The following is a 21,392-nucleotide window of genomic DNA, read 5'->3' as shown; positions in this document are numbered from 1 at the left end:
GAACAGCTGCTTCAGAAGCGGTGGAGAAAAGCACAGAGGACGTCCAAAGAGGACAACCTCAGGAAAAAAGGGTAGAGTCATCCCCGAGGTTTTTCAGTTCCCCTCTCCCCCACGCTCTCGTCCTGGGAGCACATGAGAGTGTGCCTGAAACACACGTGTGAAGGTGACGAGCGTGTGCAGCCGAAACCTGGACGACACTCATTGCTGAAAACAAAAACATTAATAATTAATAATAACGATAGTGAATCTACTTCTGTAATACGAGTGCTTTATTATTCATCACATTGTTTAGATTGTTTTAGATCCTTCACACTGGCAGTAAAACACTTAAAATATTCATGAGAAAGTAGAAGTAATATAACAATACTCATTAAAATAATGATACAAAATTACAACAGTAATAATTAATAATTAGAGACAAAAAGAAAAAGAGAGGAAAACACAAAATGAGTTGTCCTTGGGGAGGGGGAGGGGGAGGGGGAGGGGGGTGGGAGGTGGAGTGAGCTGGTTAATCACTGCTCTGCCTGTTTCTCTCCGTCCGTCCGTCCGGTCGTCCGGTCGTCCGGTCTACCTGCTGAACAGCTTCATGAAGCTCTGGTAGCCGTCCTCTCCGAAGAAGTCGTAGGTGCCCTCGGCGCTGCCCAGGTGGACCAGCAGCAGCACCAGCAGCACCAGCGCCAGCAGCGGGATCAGCAGGTTCCAGCCCGACGCCAGGATGTTGTACCACTTGGCCTTGTCCGAGCACTCCTGAGCGCCCCTCAGGTTCCCCAGGGTCTTCTGGTCCCGAGCCTGCGTGTGGGGGGGGGGGAGAGGAGCAGGCCGTCAGACACAGCGTCCCGTGGGCAGAACTTACGGGCCAGCCGTACGGTCCGGTGACGAGTCCAAACCGTGTCAGTGCTGTCTGTGGCTGGCAGGGTTGGCACACACACACACACACACACACACACACACACACAGATACATACACACACAGTAAAATGTCCAGTGTTAAATCGACTCCGTTTAGAGTACATTTTTGGACTAGTCCCTATTGGACCAGTACCTGCCTATTGGACCAGTACCTGCCTATTGGACCAGTACCTGCCTATTGGACCAGTACCTGCTCTTTAAGAGCTGAATCAACACCCGGTGTGTAACTGTGTCATGTGGCTCTGGCCTCGTCCAGGGATTGGAGGGAATTCGGGCAGCTGGGATGATTGACAGTATCTGACCCTGCAGGGGAAGTGTCTTTGTCTGCACGCGCCCGATTAGCGACACCGCGGCGCGGTGAGACGCGTCGGATGACATCACGCGGTTCGGAGGCCGAGCACGCGCCTGACTGCGCTCTCCCCAGAGCGGATAGCGCTGGCGGCGGCGGCTGGCGCCGATAAATACGATCGGCCCGTTCCAAACTGGAGGGAAAAGCAGACGTGTTCTGTTCAGATTTAAAATCATGCAAAGTTCAGCCAATCGGATGGCTGCCAGCAGGTCTAATTTCCTCACGTCGTGGGCAATGGGAAGGGAGCTGACTTCCTCGGATGTGCCCGGTCAGTTTGTGTCTGTGGCCGAGACCAGGCTTTGTGTCTGTAGACCCGTCTGCTGGTCGCGTAAACTCATCCAGCTGCATTTATATAGCGCTTTTATCCAAAGCGCTTTACAATTGATGCCTCTCATTCGCCAGAGCAGTTAGGGGTTAGGTGTACACAAGGACACTTCGACATGCCCAGGGTGGGGTTTGAACCGGCAACCCTCCGACTGCCAGACAATCGGTCTTACCTCCTGAGCTATGTCGCCCCTGTACCTTGCTATGTCGAGTAAGGTACTGAACCTGCATTGCTTCAGTATATATCCAGCTGTATAAATGGATGCAATGTAAAAGTTGTGTAAGTCGCTCTGGATAAGAGCGTTTGCTAAATGCCTGTAATGTAAGGTAATGTAATGACTGATCTTGTGAAGGCGTAACTGGGCCAGTGGTGGCTGCAGGAATCAGTGCAGTTTATGACAGGGTTGTCTGTCATTAGTCGGCAGGCTTAATTGAATGTGGTCTTGAATTGCGTGTAAACTGTCCTGTCCCAGACAGCCTGTCTGCGAGGTCCTGACGCCTGGTCTGGACAGGGCTGTCTATGAATATGCCTGTCTACAAGGTTTTGACTCCTTACGCCAGGTCTGGACCGAGCCGTCTATGGATGTGCTGACAGGTATCTCAGTAGACTCAATCTCCTTGTTTGGCCAAAGCGGACAAACTGTGTCCATCTGCACAGGCTTCTCAGTCCACTGCTCACTGGAATCAGTTCAGAATAAGCAGGTTCTGAGCAAATCCACTGATCTTGTACTATCTGGCGGAGATGGAAGTGACCAATAGTGGATCGTTAAATATGAGCATCCACACATTGCAACATGAATATGACTGTGTGAGTGCAGAGATCACCCTGGACCAACACCAGTACTGAGCAGCAAATGCTGCAGGTTCGCCAGGACGTCCCATATGTGGATTGGCAATACGGCATGCTCAGTGAACAGGGTGGAGCTTGCACTTCATTTAAAGACCAGTAATTCTGAGCAGGATTTGTGAAACATTTAAAATAAAAACAATTAAAAGATTGTTTCTGAATGTGAGGATCGCCTTAAACTCTGGCCTGGATACGATCATTTCAGTAACTGTGTCGTTTGGGCTCTGGCCTGGTCCAGGGATTGGAGGGAATTCGGGCAGCTGGGATGATTGACAGTATCTGACCCTGCAGGGGAAGCGTCTTTGTCTGCACGCGCCCGATTAGCGACACCGCGGCGCGATGAGACGCGTCGGATGACATCACGCGGTTCGGAACGCGAGCACGCGCCTGACTGTGCTCTCCCCAGAGCGGATAGCGCTGGCGGCGGCGGCTGGCGCCGATAAATACGATCGGCCCATTCCAGACTGGAGGGAAAAGCAGACGTGTTTTGTTCAGATTTAAAATCATGCAAAGTTCAGCCAATCGGATGGCTGCCAGCAGGCCTAATTTCCTCACGTCGTGGGCAATGGGAAGGGAGCTGACTTCCTCGGATGTGCCCGGTCAGTTTGTGTCTGGGGCCGAGACCAGGCTTTGTGTCTGTAGACCCGTCTGCTGATCGTGTAAACTCATCCAGCTACCGGCAGCAATGACCGCAGAGCGGCGGTGTAGTATAACGGGTAAGGAGCTGGTCTTGTAACGTAAAGCTCCCAGGTTTGATTCCCGGGTAGGACACTGCCATACCTTGAGCAAGGTACTTAACCTGCATTGCTTCAGTATATATCCAGCTGTGTAAATGGATGCAATGTAAAAGTTGTGTAAGTCGCTCTGGATAAGAGCGTTTGCTAAATGCCTGTAATGTAAGGTAATGTAATGACTGATCTTGTGAAGGCGTAACTGGGCCAGTGGTGGCTGCAGGAATCAGTGCAGTTTATGACAGGGTTGTCTGTCATTAGTCGGCAGGCTTAATTGAATGTGGTCTTGAATTGCGTGTAAACTGTCCTGTCCCAGACAGCCTGTCTGCGAGGTCCTGACGCCTGGTCTGGACAGGGCTGTCTATGAATATGCCTGTCTACAAGGTTCTGACTCCTTACGCCAGGTCTGGACCGAGCCGTCTATGGATGTGCTGACAGGTATCTTAGTAGACTCAATCTCCTTGTTTGGCCACAGCGGACAAACTGTGTCCATCTGCACAGGCTTCTCAGTCCACTGCTCACTGGAATCAGTTCAGAATAAGCAGGTTCTGAGAAAATCCACTGATCTTGTACTATCTGGCGGGGATGGAAGTGACCAATAGTGGATCGTTAAATATGAGCATCCACACATTGCGACGTGAATATGACTGTGTGAGTGCAGAGATCACCCTGGACCAACACCAGTACTGAGCAGCAAACGCTGCAGGTTCGTCAGGACGTCCCATATGTGGATTGGCAATACGGCATGCTCAGTGAACAGGGTGGAGCTTCCACTTCATTTAAAGACCAGTAATTCTGAGTAGGATTTGTGAAACATTTAAAATAAAAACAATTAAAAGATTGTTTCTGAATGTGAGGATCGCCTTAAACTCTGGCCTGGATACGATCATTTCAGTAACTGTGTCATTCGGCTCTGGCCCCGTCCAGGGATTGGAGGGAATTCGGGCAGCTGGGATGATTGACAGTATCTGACCGTGCAGGGGAAGCGTCTTTGTCTGCACGCGCCCGATTAGCGACACCGCGGCGCGATGAGAAGCGTCGGATGACATCACGCGGTTCGGAACGCGAACACGCCTGACTGCGCTCTCCCCAGGACGGATAGCGCTGGCGGCGGCAGCTGGCGCCAATAAATACGATCGGCCCGTTCCAAACTGGAGGGAAAAGCAGACGTGTTCTGTTCAGATTTAAAATCATGCAGAGCGGCAGTGTAGTATAATGGGTAAGGAGCTGGTCTTGTAACGTAAAGCTCCCAGGTTTGATTCCCGGGTAGGACACTGCCGTTGTACCCTTGAGCAAGGTACTTAATGTGCAGATCACCAGAATCATTTAAATAAATTTGGAAAACAGTGTTCGTAAAGAGAAGAAAACTTCCATCTAATTTTTTCAGATCTTTAACTGTCCATGGATCTTGTCATAAATATTGAAAACTAAATAAATTAAAACTTAATATAAATCAATATAAGGTCAATCACTTAACAAATACATTTCAAATGAATGTGTCAAAAAGTAATGTGCGTAGTAAATTATATGATAGGCTGTATGTTTTTTTTTTTTTTCTTCTAAATCTCAGGCGGCGTGTACGACTGTATGCGGAGCCTCTAATCTTCTCCGAACATTGTGATCGCAACCAGGCAATTATTCCATTTTTACACAGGCCAGCCGGGCAGGCGGTGCCCGTTTCTAATTTGAGCGCGGTAACTAGAGGAAGCGCTTTCCTGCAGCCGGCAAGCGACTGCGCGCTCTGCGTTCGCTTCCCGCCTCTGCATTCCTGCGGCTCGCGCAGACCTCGCAGAACTCGCGGCTCGCGCAGACCTCGCAGATCTCGCAGACCTCGCGGCTCGTTCCACATAATGCCGGCAGCGATCGTACATCATCTTCTACGGTCCGATCAGTCAGAATTTAGGCGATTCTGTCAATAAGGAGAATTAAGTAGATAGGGCCTTTTCAACGGAGTGAATATAGCTACAGGTGTATGCATACTTGTAGTACTGTAATATTAATGAATCATTTTTAACAGCCCTTCAAATGATACGGACAGCCGTCAAGCAAGATCCACTCAGTCAGACTAAATCAAGGGGGAACTAAAATGCATTTCCTCGTGCCATCATTATGTGTGTGTGAACTCTCAGTTTGCAGGAGTTTAAAAAAAAAACAAAAACAATAAAATAAAAACAAGGTGGACTTAAAAGATTGTCGCAAATTTGATTTTTTTTCAGCCTGCACAGGTGTGCTGCGAACATGCTTCCGCACGAACTCATTTGAGCTGTGGGTATGGGCAGCGGACTGTCCCTTAGAGGAAATAAAACACCGCACTCTTGTCCAATGTGCAGGGCCGGCCCCACCCAATGAACAAAGTAAACGTTTGTTTAGGGGCCCCGTGATTGGTTTGGCCCCCCCCCCCCCCCCTCCAAGATATATATAAATATATATATTTTTAAAATAAATAATTGTGTTCCCTAAGACAATGGCTTTTTCATTCATCTAAATATATTTCTATTGGTGCCAAATCATGCTGGCTGGGGCTTGGGGGGTGGTTTTCGTCCGAAGCAGAGGGCCCCATGTAGACGTTTTTTGTTTAGGGCCCCCAAAAACCTTGGGCCGACCCTGCCAATGTGGGAGACGGACGGACAGACGGACGGACGGACGGACGGACAGACGGACGGAACGACGCTCACCTTCACTGAGTAGATGAGGGCCATGAAGCCCAGGCAGCAGAAGTTGACGTACAGGGTGTTGCAGAGGGACCAGAGCAGGTAGTCCCGGGGCGCCTTGCCGCCCCCGTGGCCCATGTTGACGACGGTGGAGCTGGCGGGTTTCCTCGCCGCCTTGCAGCCGGTGAGCGGCGTGCAGTCCGTCGGGTAGCTGTACGTGGCGTTGTCCATCCTGGCGTGCGGTGCGTTCCTCCGTGCGCTCGCTGCTGTGTGAAGCTTCGCTGCCGTCTGTTCTGCGCCGCACTCCCCGCGCGGGCCTCTTTTATACCCCGGGAGGAGAGGAGAGGGCGGCGACGCCCAAAGCCCAGCTGGGTCGGGACGGCTGGCCTGTCATTATGCGGTTAAGGGTTCTCAGAAGGGGGTAATGTCGGAGCGGTCGGGCCGAGCCGGGCTCCGCGCTGGGCGTTTGTTTTTGCTTCGCTCGCTGGGCGCAGAGGCCGGAGGCAACGCGCCGATTCCGCTGGCTGCCACGGCGACCGGGAAGAACGGGACACACGCCTGGGTCTGACCTCTCAAACTGGGGATTCATTTCTCAGTGTGAAGTTAAATGGGAAGCTGACGGGCCGGGTGAACCCAGTTCACATGTGACTTAATCCCATGTTTTGTGAGCGCCACGTTCATTTCATGAGATACCATGATACGGTAGCTAGCCTGTATAGTTAAAATTTGTCATAATTTAATTTATAGTAATGACATAATTTTGACGTACAATAAGTGCATACCAAAGGTCATCGAAACAACTACAAAACACAGGTAGTAGTAGAAAGTCAGATGGAGAGAAAGAGACAAAGTAAATCTGAAAGGACGGTAAACTTTATTTAGGCGCTACCGTAATGATAGTCATCAGAATCAGTGAAGTGGGGTCTCATTTCTTACTCACGGGCGAAGGAAACGACATAACTCTTCTGTTGGTGTTTATGGAGGTGCTGATAATTGCAATTATTTTTTCATTGTACAATGTACAACCCCCCCCTTAACCACAACCCTAACTCTTATGTCCTAACCCCCCCCATAGCACCACCACTGATTATACATAATGTAACAGAACAACCAATAGTGTTCTCTTTCTCTTCATATCCAAATGTAATGGTATAGGCTGTTAGTTATTCCATTGCATGATTTTAAGGGATATTATCCCGTAAAATACCTAAAGTTAGTAAACAAAACTTAACATGCAATCCCAGGTGAATTCACATCTTTTAAAATATTTTTGTGAGCAACTTCAAATGCCAAACTGTGTGTCAATTATATATTCTACAACGCAGTTTTTACTTGAAACGGAGCAATTATTTCATCCAGATTTTATAACTCAGTGGGATCTCCTCGTAGATGGACAAGTAGAAATAGCCCATACAGTTAAAATTTCTGTATTTACAATGCCGAAGGTCGAGGTTTTCATTATCCAATACTGCCCCCTGGCGGAATATTTTTGCATAACGAAAAGTGGATGACATAATTTTGACGTGTGGCATACGTCGGTGATAAATACAAAATAAAAGTATCGTAAAATATAAGCGCACAAAGCCGCACATTCCCCAGTTAAGCAAACGTTTAATCGCTTGAACACGAACAGTCCAAAAAATTCGAAATATATGTTAAATATGTAGACTACTCTCTTCATGAAATGCATTGAGGACAGTTAAATAATTTCTAAGCACTGTACTGTTGTCACTGGGTATTTCAGGTAGGCCTACTACATATACATGCAAGTAAGTGTTTAATAAACTAAATAGCAATCATGTAAACATGTTATTTAAACTGAAAAGCATCTACACAGCGAAACCTCCAGTGTTACTTCTACTTTATCAGATAACATTTGGTCCCACTTTGGACCAAATCTTATCCGTTAGAGTTGAATTAACACTGGACATATTACGGTGTAACCTTCAGAGCAGAAACCTTTCCACTACTTTGTTTCTTTGAAAACCTCTCCACGTTTCGGATTCTTTTGAAGTTTTGCATGCGACACCGGGTGACTTCATCGCTTCGGGCGTTGCAATTTGCAAGACTGATCCAAAGACGTACTTAAATGAAACCCGTAAACCTTAAATTAGTTCCTCTTGTCACGTTTGTCTCAAAACGAAAGCGCAGCCTTATTTATGTCTGTAAGTTTTTTTTTTACTGGATTCGGGCCGTTCAGGGAGTCAAGAAATTGTTCGACATCCTGATACTATATTTATCATATTTATACCTATCCACTGTCTATACTGTTTATAACTGTCTATACTGTTTATACCACATTGTATTGTATTCATATTTATTCACTTTCATACTGTATATACCTTAGCTTTTCATTCCATATTCTATATTTATATTACATATGTACATACACCTTACTGCACTTTACTGCTTCTTTTGCACTTCTGGTTAGATGCTAACTGCATTTCGTTGTCTTAGTACGTGTACTCTGTGCAATGACAATAAAGCTGAATCTAATCTAATCTAATCTTTTTAAGGTAGATAATTACCCCCCCCCCCCCCCCCCGACTCTGCCGACTCGCCTGCTGAAAACCACGAAATGGTCGGAAGTATGTGGTTAACCGTCGTGGAAGAGGAAAGGCTTCGCGTACATCCTGGAGCGAGACTTTCAGTTAGAAGAACCCTGAAATCGTCAGGCCTCTTATCAAAATTAAGATACTTGGGAACCATGGATTCATTTTAGCGATTCTCTACTCTGGACCATCTTAATCTGACAGAACCTTAACGATCAGTGGGATCAGCGTGATAACAGAACACGGACAGGTTCTGGATATATTGTTGGGCTGAATGGCCTGTTCTCGTAATTATATTACCTTAATGTTATATTCAGTATCCAGGCAAAACGGAGCACCAGCTGCTGATGAACAAGTGTCTTACAGGGTAGGCCAGTCGTTCAGCATACTTGTTGGTCGTAACCGTGCACTTTGTATGAGACAGCATCAGCACTGCGTGAGGCGGACTGGTAAAACAGCCATTCTGAGAACACTGTTTAGCACCAGGTTTACAAAAATACTGTGAAAAATACTCTGAAATCAGGACAGTAGTCATACTTACTTTATTTGATTTTTTTTTTTTTTAACAATACTTTAATATATGATATACAAAAAATATTGTAGGCCTATACATATCTGTGCCCCAGTTAGTTTAAACAACAAAATTATATGAAAATGTGCCACTGTAGTCTCTATTGCATAAGAAAACAGGATTAGGTTGTTTTTTTAATGTAACCAAGATAAGTGCATACGAAAAATATAAATTCATATCAGGGATATAATGGTTTTAAATCAGAATCCACAGAGGACGTTCCAGAAAAAAGATGCAAGCAAGGAAAGAACCACGTGATCGTGTCGGCTAATGCCTATCCTTCATAATCTGTCTGATGTTTTCCTGGAGGGCGATAGCGCCCGCAGCCAACAGGACGATGATGACGATTACGAACAGCAGGGTGAGACAGAGCGCCACAATGTTGAGGCAGCGCGCGGTGGAGGCGTATTCTCGCGCCCCTTCCAAGTCGCCCACCACCTTCCGGTCTCTGGACTGAGAGAAAGAAATGTTAGGGACTTATTGCTCACGCTCCAAGTATGCAGTTCAACACCGGCCACAAACCCACCCCCACCCCACCCCCCCCCCCCCCCCCCCCACACACACACACACAAAAAAAACATGCCACTAGAACTCCACTGATGGAATCGTTTCCAGTGGATGTTTTCAAGAACCGGCCAAACACGAGATGCTGTCTTCAATTGAAGCATTTACTGCTGTTTTTAAAGTATACAGCATAATGTCTAGTGTTCATTAAACTCTAAAGGAGTGCACATGGTCCCACTCTGGACCAGAGCGGGAGCGGGACCATGTGCACTCTGTAAGAGTTGATTTAACACTGGACATTTTAAGGTTCCTTCAGCCCATTGTTGTCTGCGTTTCCACCGCGGTCTAAAGTCCCGCGAAGATTAGGCAAATTAGCCCACTGACGTATGAAAAAGTGACGTTGTCGTCGGTCCATCTGTCATATGATTTCTTCTGTAACCCCATACTACCACCGAAGTAGCCTACATTATTTTCTAATAACCGGGACAGCCCGGAGGGGTTTATTCCACTTATATACAACGGGTTACCAACAATGACTATATATGGTTACTTTTGTATTTATTGTTTTTTATCGATTTAATCACCTCGAATTGAAATATTCTTCTGCAGCCGTTTGGGCATATTTTACCGTTGTCAAGCAAAACTGTCGTTGGTAGTTGAACTTGGACCGTTGTTATGCAACAAATAGGATATAACAGGCCAATAGTCAGATTGTAACTGTTTTATAAATCCTCTCAAACACATTCATTATGTTTTATGCGAACATTCACTTTCATGTCTTGACATCCGAGGCGACAGAATGCATTCACATTTCCAATATAACTGGCAACAACAGCAGAAAACATGCACACGTTGTAAACAATTTGCTGTTTGATTACTTTCTCATCGTCAATTCCATATAGGCTAATCGCAAAATGACAAGAATAGAAGGAAAACTCGGACTTGCGTGAAAATTTAAATTAGCAGTGGTACAGCCACCGTTTGCTTTCCTTCGAAGTTACTGCTAGCCAAGCAGCGAAGTGTGCCCTCCAGATGCGAACCATGCACCATAAATAGTCCATAGTCTTCCTGGTCTTTTTGTGGAATTGAAGAATGGCAGAGTAAAATTACGGCAGTCTGAAAAAGCTAAAGGGACGATTACTAGAATTAACCTGTTATTTTACCCTGACAAAAAGTGCGGAAGGTGATTTCCAGTTTGCTTTTACGGTATCACCAATGTGAATTACGCAGAATATTTCAATTACCTGAATATTTCAATTCCAGGTGATTAAATCGATAAAAATCAATAAATACAAAAGTAACCATATATAGTCATTGTTGGTAACCCGTTTTATATAAGTGGAATAAACCCCTCCGGGCTGTCCCGGTTATTAGAAAATAATGTAGGCTACTTCGGTGGTAGTATGGGGTTACAAAAGAAATCATATGACAGATGGACCGACGACAACGTCGCTTTTTCATATGTCAGTGGGCTAATTTGTCTAATCTTCGAGGGACTTTAGACCGCGGTGGAAACGCAGACAACCATGGGCTGAAGGAACCTTTTAGTTCCTGGTAAAGTAGTTCCTGGGACTAAAAGTTACGGGAAATTTTGGTGGAAACGTGGCTTAACATACCAGTTTGATTTGAAGTTATTATGAAAATAAATCGGTTTGCGACTGCAGATTTTTAAACATGGCGGTTGAAATAAAACACTGCAAGTAGTTGACCAATCAGAAATTTTCAGCGCTTGCGCCCCACCCCAAAGGTTCCGGTACTTTTGGAAAGTACTACCCCCCCGAGCAGGGACGTTTTTGGGGATAAAATAAAGACCCCGGAACTTAATTTAGACCCTAGTTCCTGCGGTCACAACGCACTGAGTTCCTCAAAAGGTTCCTAGTTCCGGGGTAAAGTTCCTGCGGTGGAAACGCGGCTTTTACTGTCATTACCTGTTTCGTAGTGAATTGGCTATGCTTTTGAATGATCTACGTGTTTATTCATTCTACATGCATCATTTCTTTTTTGTTTTTAACCACGTAAAGCTCTTAAAGATAAGCACGTTGATCTGCGCTGTCAGCCATCCAGTAAATTAATGTGATTGTCTGAAAGATGTTTCCAAAGCCATAACGCGTCATACCAAAGCTATTCACCCTTGCAACTGGGCACATAACGTGCGCTAACTTTTCTTTCCACATTAGAAGACCCTAGAAAACAGGCGGTAACTATTTAATCAACTTCTTTCACTGACAAATTCGGAGTCATAATTAATTATTGCACAGCCATTGGGTCTTCGAGGGCAATAATACATAGTACGGCGTTTTACCCCTTGATTTTAAAATGCGCAATCGGTAATCCACGGGCAGAACCAGTTTAATTCCCAATTGTGGGTGGGGTCTGATGGTGGGGGCATCGAATGACAACGTAGAGTTTTGAAAGAGTGCAAGTTAAGAAAAAAAAATGAACAGCATTAAATATTTAAAAGAAACGGGGTGGCATTCGGTCGGGCTCACCTTAATCGAGAAATAAAGAGCCACAAAGCCGAGGCAGAACGCGTTCATGTAGAAAAAGTTGAACAGGGACCACACAATGTGGTCCCGAGGAGGCGGAATCGGTGCCACCATTATCCGCGGCGACGCATCGTTGATCATCGCCGCATCCCGGGGATCTTTCAGTCGCTCGTAGGTGTTGGGCTGCATTGGCACGCACTCCGCTGGACACTGCATGGTCTCCGTCTTTTAATGTGATCCCGCGCTGAGCTGGGCGCAAGTTGTCAGGAGTCCTGTTCGTGCACGTTCCACAAGAAACTGTTCGGCGAGCTAGTCGGGTTCAATGTTTTTCAGTCATGGACCCGTTGCCACGAGGGCGTGCCCGGAGTACGCTTCTACATATAAGGAACTGCTTTCCGTAAAGTTATCCGTTAGGTTTCGATTTACCACCTTTGAAGAATGTTTTTTTTAACTTTCGGTTTCTCGGAAAAAAACGTTTTTTTTTTTCTGTTGCGCATAGTCCAAACACTCTTTAACCTGAGAAGGCACACCTGTATATTCTACCTACACATCTGTTTTGTTGGTTCTTGTTTTTATTTGTTGTTTTATTGCTTTAGAATTCACATGGTTTTTAAACTGACCTTTTATTTACTACATTTGTTCCTTATATAATCTTTTATAATTGTTTCATATAAGGAACTGCTTCCCGTAAAGTTATCCGTTAGGTTTCGATTTACCACCTTTGAAGAATGTTTTTTTAAATTTCGGTTTCTCGGAAAAAAACGTTTTTTTTCTGTTGCGCATAGTCCAAACACTCTTTAACCTGAGAAGGCACACCTGTATATTCTACCTACACATCTGTTTTGTTGGTTCTTGTTTTTATTTGTTGTTTTATTGCTTTAGAATTCACATGGTTTTTAAACTGACCTTTTATTTACTACATTTGTTCCTTATATAATCTTTTATAATTGTTTCATTATATCACTGTTATCTATTGTGTTTTATTAGCAGTCATTCTTTGTCTGTAATTTGGGCTGCAAAATATTGTATGAAAGATAAATTAAGTTTTTATTTTTTGGCAAAATCCAATCTGGCCTTTTAATTCTTGCTACTGAAGAGAGGTATGCATCCTGCTGTGCAGCCTCTATAATTCTGCTCTTGAAATCTTCTGTGTACGGTGTTGTGAATCTTTCACCCCGGTCCTCTGAAGACTGCTGGTGATGTCACTGGGCATTGTTGTGGGGGTTTTCTCACAGCTCTTAGGATTTATCTGTCATCATCTGCTGTTGTCTTCCTTGGCTGACCTTTACAGTGTTTATTTCGGAATCCGCCACCAGTTTCTTTCTTTTTCAAGACGGTCCAAACTGCTGCACTTGATATACAGTCCCCTCCAGAAGTATTGGAACAGCAAGGCCAATTCCTTTGTTTTTGCAATACACTGAATACATTTTGGGTTGAGATAAAAAGATGAACATGAGACAAGAGTTCAGAATTTCAGCTTTTATTTCATGGTATTTACACCTAGATGTGTTAAACTACTTAGAACATAGCACCTTTGGTATCAGACCACCCAATTTTTAGGTGAGCAAAAGTATTGGAACAGAGAATATTTAAGTAAATGAAAGCAAATAACACTTAATATTTGGTAGCGTATCTCTTGCTTGCATCAAGCCTGTGACCCATTGACATCACCACACTGTTGCATTCTTCTTTTGTGATGCTTTTCCAGGCTTTTACTGCAGCCTCTTTCAGTTGTTGTTTGTTTCGGGGGGTTTTTCCCTTCAATCTCCTCTTCAGGAGGTGAAATGTATGCTCAATTGGGTTAAGGTCTGGTGATTGACTTGACCAGTCTAAAACCTTCCACTTTTTCTCCCTAATGAAATCCTTTGTTGTGTTGGCAGTGTGTTTTGGGTCATTGTCTTGCTGCATGATGACGTTCCTCCCAATTAGTTTGGACGCATTTCTCCATAAGTTGGCAGACAGAATGTTTTTGTAGACTTCTGAATTCATCCTGTTGCTACCATCATGAGTTACATCATCAATAAAGATTAGTGAGCCCACTCCAGAAGCAGCCATGCAAGCCCAAGCCATGACACTTCCTCCACCGTGCTTCACAGATGAGCTATATGTTTTGGATCATGAGCAGATCCCTTCTGTCTCCACACTTTGGCCTTTCCATCACTTTGGTAGAGGTTAATCTTGGTCTCATCAGTCCATAAAACTTTGTTCCAGGACTTTTGTGGCGCATCTCTGTACTTCTTTGCAAATTGTAATCTCGTTTTCGGATTCTTACTACTGATGAGTGGTTTGCATTTTGTGGTATAGCCTCTATATTGCTGCTTTCTAAGTCTTCTTCGAACAGTTGATTGAGATACCTTCACCCTGTCCTGTGGTGATAGTTTGTGATGTCACTGACTTATGTTTTGAGGTTTTTCTTCACAGCTTTCACAATGTTTCTGTCATCAACTGCTGTTGTTTTCCTTGGTCGACCTGTTCAATATCTGTTGCTCAGTACGCTAGCGGTTTCTTTCCTTTTCAGGACATTCCAGGTTGTCGTACAAGCTATCCCCAATGCTTGTGCAATGGCTCTGATCGATTTCCCCTCTTTTCTAAGCTTGCTTTTCTCCCAAAGACAGCTCTCTGGTCTTCATGTTAGTTTATCTTTTATAACACCAGTGCATCTTTTATTCCTGTGCACTTTTTGGTTATGGCATCTTGTCTTTTCCCCCTGACGGATGACATTTTCCCACGACTGACCAGACTGATTTACAGCATTCGTTTTAGGGTATCAATGGCTAAATTTGGAGGATTTCTTCTGCAGGAAGTGGGGATGGATGCCCATTCACGTGAGTAACCGTGGGACAAAGCTTGTGCGTTGAATATACGTTAGCCCCGTTGCAACTAACTGGACGTATTGGTGCCGCTTGTGGTCACCAAGTGTTCAGTTCAGGCCGTAACGCTGAATAATATGTTAACATATAAATGCCACAAAATAAAAGCTGATTGTACTTTTGTTTGGTATTCATCTTTTGAGCTCAAATCCAAATTCTTGAAGTATATAGCAAAAATAGCAAATTTATCTGGAACATTCTGATAGTTTTGGAATAACATCGCTGCTTAAGTGCATTTTGCTTTAAACCATAGCCAGAGTGATATCATTACATTACAATCGCTTAGTGGACCCTCTTAGCAACGGACCGTAGTGGACAACTCCGGTGTTAGTCCCTGGAATACAAAACTGCGATTTCAAGAAGGCATAGAGGTCCTTTTATAATCACTAATGTTAATCTAACAAATAATATAGAAGGCTCTGCACACCAAGAGATGCCTCAAATACATCTGAAGGGTTAAATTTTGATAGAAGACGTCTGAGCTTTTACACACCCAGTTTAATTCTGAGCGTAGTAATTTTACATTTTAAAAAATATTCATCTAACAATTCGTATTGTAGCAAGAAGGTATACTATCAAATAAATGCATTTAATAAAGCTGCCCTGCTCTCCAAACATATATGAAAAAAAGAAGAAAAAAACATCAGCTATGGAAGAAGCCCAGTATAAGAAATTATGCTTTGCAAATCAGGAATCAATGGTCTGAATGCATGATGTTATACGTTGTGTGTACACAGGTGAAATGAGAACTTCAAGCAAACAATACGTGGATCGTGCGGACATCGCGCGCTCCAAACTGTCGAAGAATTCCACCTTAGCGCGCCGCGCCCGTTTAGCCGGCGCTACCCTGTGCTTACGCAACAGCGCCTGTACGGCATGCGCGCGTCGCTTAATTCCGAATACAAATCTCAATAGTAAACTGGACGGCCATTTTTTTATGCAAATGGCATATCGTGTTTATCGCATGAAACCTCCCAAGCAAACAGAACTGAACTGGAGATCGAGGGCACCAGCAGACCACAGATTTCGTGGGGGAAAAAACCAAACGTTCAGAATGTATTAAGGTTCATAGAAGAGTTCCTCTTTTTTAAGGTCAGCTGGCAACAAGCACAATAATGAATGAAAAGAAAACCGTCTCAGATTCTGGTGTGAAATTACAGTAATGGCCTACATTGGTCCATAAAGAAAATATGTAAATATATTATCGAATTCTCTTTTACATTACATTACATTCATTTAGCAGACGCTTTTATCCAAAGCGACGTACAAAAAGTGCATTTTCATGATCGTAGACAACTGCTGAACACGGGTTCAGTAAGGTACAATTACTTATTTTGTACAGCTATTTCTAGCCGAGAACAATTCTCTTCATTACATCTACACAAATAATCAAATTAAGCTCGAGTGCATTCAGAACGCAATTCCATATAATCACTATAACATTTTGCATCAAAGATGGGTAGAGGGCTCAAGAAAAGAAGAGTTAGCCTTTGGCTAACACCATGCATGATCTGTTTAATGCATCGTGTGAGCAGGCTGGATAACAGCAGACTCTTCCTCTCTCACGATGAAATGAGAGAGGAAATACTTTAATTCTAATACTGATATCACAGCTTCTCTCTCTCTCACTCACTCTCTCTCTCTCTCTCTCTCTCTCTCTCTCTCTCTCTCTCTCTCTCTCTCTCTCTCTCTCTCTCTCTCTCTCCCCTCCCCCTCCCTCCCTCCCTCCCTTCTGTTCCCCTCTATATGGAGCCGCCACAGGAAAATAATGTTGGCTTAACTGCAACTATTTCTCGGAAATTCAGACTTTTTTTCTTGCAATTATTTCATGGAATTGCAAGTTAATCTCTCTGGACTCTAGTTTTTTCTTTGCAATTGTGGGCTTGTTTTTCACAATTCTTGTTCCTTCCCTTTATTCTCTTCCTTTTTCTGCAAATGGCCAGAGGGTGTCTGCGTGCAAGAGTGTGCGTGCCAGAGGGTGTTAAAATGAAACCATGTTAAAAAGAAACCGTTATATGACTGGTGGTAATGTAGTGGTTGGTACGCAGGCAAGAAGTGTGAATTTAAGGAGATGATTCATTATTCTAGTGGTTTTTCCAGAAAGGTTGGTTTGTGAAAAGTCTCCTATTGGCACAGGAATGGGGACGATTGAGGCGTTGTGAGAGTTTATGAGTGATTTCCTGCCAAAATCTTGAGCGGGTGTGCAGTGCTGAATGGCATGGAGGTATGGCGGGTTCTGTGTGCAGATTTCTGATTCACTGAGTCCCTTTGTGTACAGTTTTTGTTCTGTGGAGGATCTTGTATTGGCCATCTTGAGATTTGAAAATCCTTTGATGTCTGAGTTTTGACGGATTGCAGTTGCTAAAGGTTCAATGACAATTGAAAAAAAGAGATGGAGGGGGAGTGGGCGTCCTTGACTTAGTACCCCTGTGCAGCGTGAAACTTTGTGAGGTCAATCTGCTGATGGTGACAGTGGACATACACCTCACCTGGGGTGACAAACATTATCTTTTTGGTTGGATCTTGTAACCAGTGTTCTGCGCCCAGCAGTGCTGACTTTGGGCCAGAATCAGCTCCAGATCCAGCGCAGAGTCGCTCCCTATATGGGGTCACCTGCATGTGGGCTAGATCTTTTTGTTTAAATTAAAATTGGTGCAACTACTTTGTACTTTTTTAAAATTTCGAAAAGCAGTTGGGGGTTGGGGTGTAAAAAAATGAATGCATTGCCTCTGCCAATCAGATGGCCAGTTAACTTGTGACCTGGGGGACATGCGTGAGGCAGCTGTGGAGTTTTAATCACAGCTCTCCTGCATAAAGCAGAGGGTAACAGTTCAGAACATGTAGACATACTGTAGTGCATGACAGACTCCTCAGGCTAGTTCCAGCACAGCGACTGGAGCTGGATAGCCCATTGGTTTTGGATGAGCTCACGGCTGCAGCAAATAGCCATTGGTCATGCTCCTATTGTGGACGGCTAGCCATCTGATTTTTAAAAGGCTTTCTGGAATAACTACGAGGAAAGATTTCTACGAGGTGCGCCAGGATTCGTTTGAGGACTGGGGGGGATTGCTAGTTAGCTTGTCAGTGAGCTGTTTGGACTTTGCTGTCAAAAAGAAAGATTTTGCTCTCCCTCAGAACTGGTGACTGGTGGCGCTCCTGTGCACAGATTATAAAATGTTTTCAGAAAGCCTTGCAAACAGGTCATAGCGACATCTTGACACCATGATCCTTAAAGAACAGTCATACTGCAAACCCTGCAAACCAAGGCATTCCATCAAGTTTTTTTTTTTTTTAATAAAACGTGTTTCGATCCTAGATGCTGATTGGCCGAGCCTGCGTTCTACGGTAATTGTGAGTCCAGTACAGTATCATTTATTCAGTCGGCCGGCTTGTGAGCAATACCACTCCACACACAAACCCTCGCTTACGAAATAAAACTACAAAATAATTAATGTCTTATAGCTTCTGTGCGTTGTACCCGTTTTATAAAAGCAATACAGCACTCGAGGCCATGCTGTATTCTGAATGCAGCCTTTGCTACAGGGGATTTTCCAGCCCTCTGCTTTGTGCCATGCCTGACTACTCCCCTGTAGCCGTGACTGTATGCACGATACAGCACGGGATCGAGTGCTGTGTGTTTCTTGAGTACAATGGAGCCTCCTGTCTTGGGAAGGTGGGAGAGGGCTTGCCCAGACTGGTATGGGTGGGGATGCCCCTACAGGAAGGCATCCATCCTGTACCTCCCTGTGCAGGAAGTGCTGCAGGGCCTGGTGACCTTGGAGAGCAGGGTGACAGCAGGGTGGCAGCTCAGCATTTTCTGTACCCCCCCCCCAGTGGTGTGTGTTGGTGAGAGGCAGCCTGTGCATTACTGAAGAGGGGAGGAAGTTTGGGGGGGGGATCACCATTGGTTCATCATGAGCCTGGGTTGCGCTGATGCTGGTGGCATGATGGAGTTTTATGCCTCAGTGTTACAGGCTTGGAGATGCCTCAGGGTCTCTTGGGCTGGGAGAGTCGGTTTTTATGAATTGTGACCAATTCATCAAAACCGACTCCAATTGTGCTTTTTTTTTTTCTTTTTAAGTTTTGTTTTGGGTTTGTTAGGGTGTGTATTGGGGGACTCTAGCCTGCTGTATTGTTTCTCTCTTTCTCTCTCTCTCTGTCTCTCTCTCTCTCGGAACACACAATGATGTCTGGCAGAGGAGGGCATTCAAACCCCTCCAAATTATCCCCCCATTCCCTCAATCTGCTTTCTGTTCCAGACCAACCTTCCTCCTTCCCTTTCACTCATTCTCTCTTCCTCCTATTGTATATTCTGTTCATCTACCCCTTCCCCCATTCTCTCTCTCTGTCTGTCTGTCCCTCTCACTCCCTCCCCTCTTTCTGTCTCCCCTACTCTCTCTCCCTCTCCCCTCTTGCTCTGTCCCCTCTGTCTCACTCCCTCTCTCTCTCCCTCCCCCCCTCCCACCTCTCTCTCCCCCCTCTCTGTCTCTCCCTCTCTCTCCCCCCTTTCTCTCGCCCTCTCTCCCCCCCTCTCTCTCTCCTGTATAACTGCAGAGTAAGACACAATCACACTGCTGGATCGCAAGGTTGGGAAGCAGCCAGTAATCATTGCGTAACTCGTTTGTGTTTTTTTGGGGGGGGTGTTCTTTGTGCGCACACAATGGGCACTCCTCTACAGCAGGGCCCTGTGTGCCAGTGAACCGCACACATTGGTGCTGTTGAGTGCCTAGTGCCTGGGGAGGGGGGCGGGGCATGGGCGCAGGAAAGGCTCCTTATCCGATGATAGCGAGGTGAAATGAGGGGAAAGAGGGGGCGGGGGTATTCGGGTTCTTGAGGGAACCCCCACCTTCTGCTGCATGGTCCCCACTCCCATTTTTGAGGGGTGCACGTGCGGGTGTCCCGCCCCTGGTGTACCCCGTTACCATTCCGTGCGAAAGTGTCGGACGGAGTGTGGCACAGTGGGTAAGGAACTGGGCTTGTAACCGAAAGGTCGCAGGTTCGATTCCCGGGTAAGGACACTGCTGTTGTACCCTTGAGCAAGGTACTTAACCGAAATTGCTTCAGTATATATCCAGCTGTATAAATGGATACAATGTAAAAAATGCTATGTAAAAAGTTGTGTAAGTCGCTCCGGATAAGAGCGTCTGCTAAATTCCTATAATGTAATGTAATGTAATAATGAAAGAAAGAGAGGGCGGCTGGGGAAGGAGGGATGTTATGGGAAGAGTGGGAGGGAGCGGAAAGAGGAAGCGGGATGGAGGGAGAAGAGGTGGAGAGTGTCGAACGCACCCACTTGGGCCGGCTCGATCCCTCCCCCTGTTCCATGAGGGCTGCGGAATTTAAACCGCTGTCTGATGTCTCATTCTTCGATCACCGCCGTTGAGAAACAGCCTCTCCTCCGAGCATAGGCGCCCCCCCCCCCCAACACTGCTGTGTGAAACTGTGGACATGTCTGCCCTGTGCCTGGGAGTCACTGGACTGGCAATCCTGAGGCCTGTGAACCCAGTCGAGAGAGTTCCCCTAAAAGGACTGATTCCGCTCACCGCACTGCTGTCCCCTTTTACACGCTGCTGCAGTGGAGTAAAAGGCTCAAGCCCTCAAATCCAGCAGTTCTCTCCCGCCTGCCATCCCCCCTGAAAGGCCCCCCGACAGACGCAAGTGCTGCTGGATGCACGCCCTGACACTGGGAGCTGGCCAGAACGACTGCTGCCTGCAGTCCCCCCCCCCCCCCCAAGCCCCCCCGGGCCCGAGTGAACCTCTGGCTACACGAGCCGGAGAGGATTCTGGGAATTTGGCGCCTCAACACTTGGCAGCTGAGAGACCTGAGCCCACACCTCGCTACCTCCGGGGTAGTCTGGCTTTTGTCCCCAGCGACGGGGGCAGGATTTGGTCAGGACCCCGTTGGAAATGAGCTGCCTTTCGGTGCACATAAATACTGCGTTAACGGGGGAAAAGCACTGCATGTTGTTCTGGGAAGTCCAGGGATTGTCTTTTCCCTTTCCCAGAGTCCAGATACCCTGACGCGGACGAAGGAAGAGACTGGCCCCAGCGCGTCACAACCACAGCGACGCTGAAGGGTGTCTAGGAGAGGCGCTCCTGGGAGAGATACTCTTGATGACTCTGCCCCATGGCCTTATTGTTTCGGGATTTCAGCCAGTGTTTCCATACATTTTCTGGTCAGCAGGTCACAGTGGGACTGTTCAAATCTGACATGGACTCGATGTTTAAAGATGGAGGAAGGTGAAACTGTTAGTTCAGTTGTTTTGTTGTTACCATTTAAGTGCATCACAAATGTCGGAATGTGTGCTTTTTTAGAGCAATGTTCTAATGGTCATACCACCTTGTACCATCTTTTTTTTTGTTGTTTTTTTTTTGTGGTGAGCTTTTAGCACGTGTCTTCGCTTTTTCTTTTCAAGAGAGGAAATGTCAGATATCTAGTTCTGAGATTATCACCTTTAGAGAAACCGACAATATAATTTGATTGGGCAAATCTGTTTTCTCTCTACCTGCTCTCCGCCCCACAGGCATCAGAGTAAACATCCTTGGGCCAGTAGAGTCACTCCAGAGGTCTCCTAACTGGGGTGACCTGGAGAACGTG

At 45.7% G+C, this 21,392-nt stretch overlaps 2 protein-coding genes and 1 long non-coding RNA gene across 3 annotated transcripts in view; 1 reads left to right on the top strand and 2 right to left on the bottom strand.

Moving 5' to 3' along the window:
* LOC118214807 overlaps nucleotides 1-21,392 on the top strand; it is a 31,275-nt gene that overhangs the window by 5,278 nt on the left and 4,605 nt on the right. The window lies entirely within an intron of this gene.
* LOC118214804 (interferon-induced transmembrane protein 5-like) lies at nucleotides 478-6,090 on the bottom strand. Its single transcript, XM_035395052.1, has 2 exons — nucleotides 5,836-6,090; nucleotides 478-789 (listed from the first exon to the last, which is right to left on the bottom strand). The coding sequence occupies exons 1-2, from the start codon at nucleotides 6,040-6,042 to the stop codon at nucleotides 568-570; spliced, it is 429 nt and encodes a 142-aa protein (XP_035250943.1). The 5' UTR covers nucleotides 6,043-6,090; the 3' UTR covers nucleotides 478-567.
* On the bottom strand, nucleotides 8,890-12,296 carry LOC118214805 (dispanin subfamily A member 2b-like). Its single transcript, XM_035395053.1, has 2 exons — nucleotides 11,928-12,296; nucleotides 8,890-9,387 (listed from the first exon to the last, which is right to left on the bottom strand). Exons 1-2 carry the CDS (start codon nucleotides 12,138-12,140, stop codon nucleotides 9,202-9,204), a joined length of 399 nt encoding a protein of 132 aa, XP_035250944.1. The 5' UTR covers nucleotides 12,141-12,296; the 3' UTR covers nucleotides 8,890-9,201.

This window comes from Anguilla anguilla, chromosome 16 (assembly GCF_013347855.1).
Source record: "Anguilla anguilla isolate fAngAng1 chromosome 16, fAngAng1.pri, whole genome shotgun sequence".
Taxonomy (NCBI): domain Eukaryota; kingdom Metazoa; phylum Chordata; class Actinopteri; order Anguilliformes; family Anguillidae; genus Anguilla; species Anguilla anguilla.
Note: the sequence above shows the minus strand (reverse complement) of the source record. Positions and strands in the feature narration are given on the sequence as shown.

Bases quoted from the DNA above. Each gene is read 5' to 3' on its own strand.
- LOC118214804 (XM_035395052.1), bottom strand. From the start codon at position 6,042: ATGGACAACGCCACGTACAGCTACCCGACGGACTGCACGCCGCTCACC. The intron at 790-5,835 runs GTGAGCGTCGTT...CCCCACACGCAG, and splicing joins CCCTCATCTACTCAGTGAAG to GCTCGGGACCAGAAGACCCT.
- LOC118214805 (XM_035395053.1), bottom strand. From the start codon at position 12,140: ATGCAGTGTCCAGCGGAGTGCGTGCCAATGCAGCCCAACACCTACGAG. The intron at 9,388-11,927 runs GTGAGCCCGACC...TCTTTCTCTCAG, and splicing joins CTCTTTATTTCTCGATTAAG to TCCAGAGACCGGAAGGTGGT.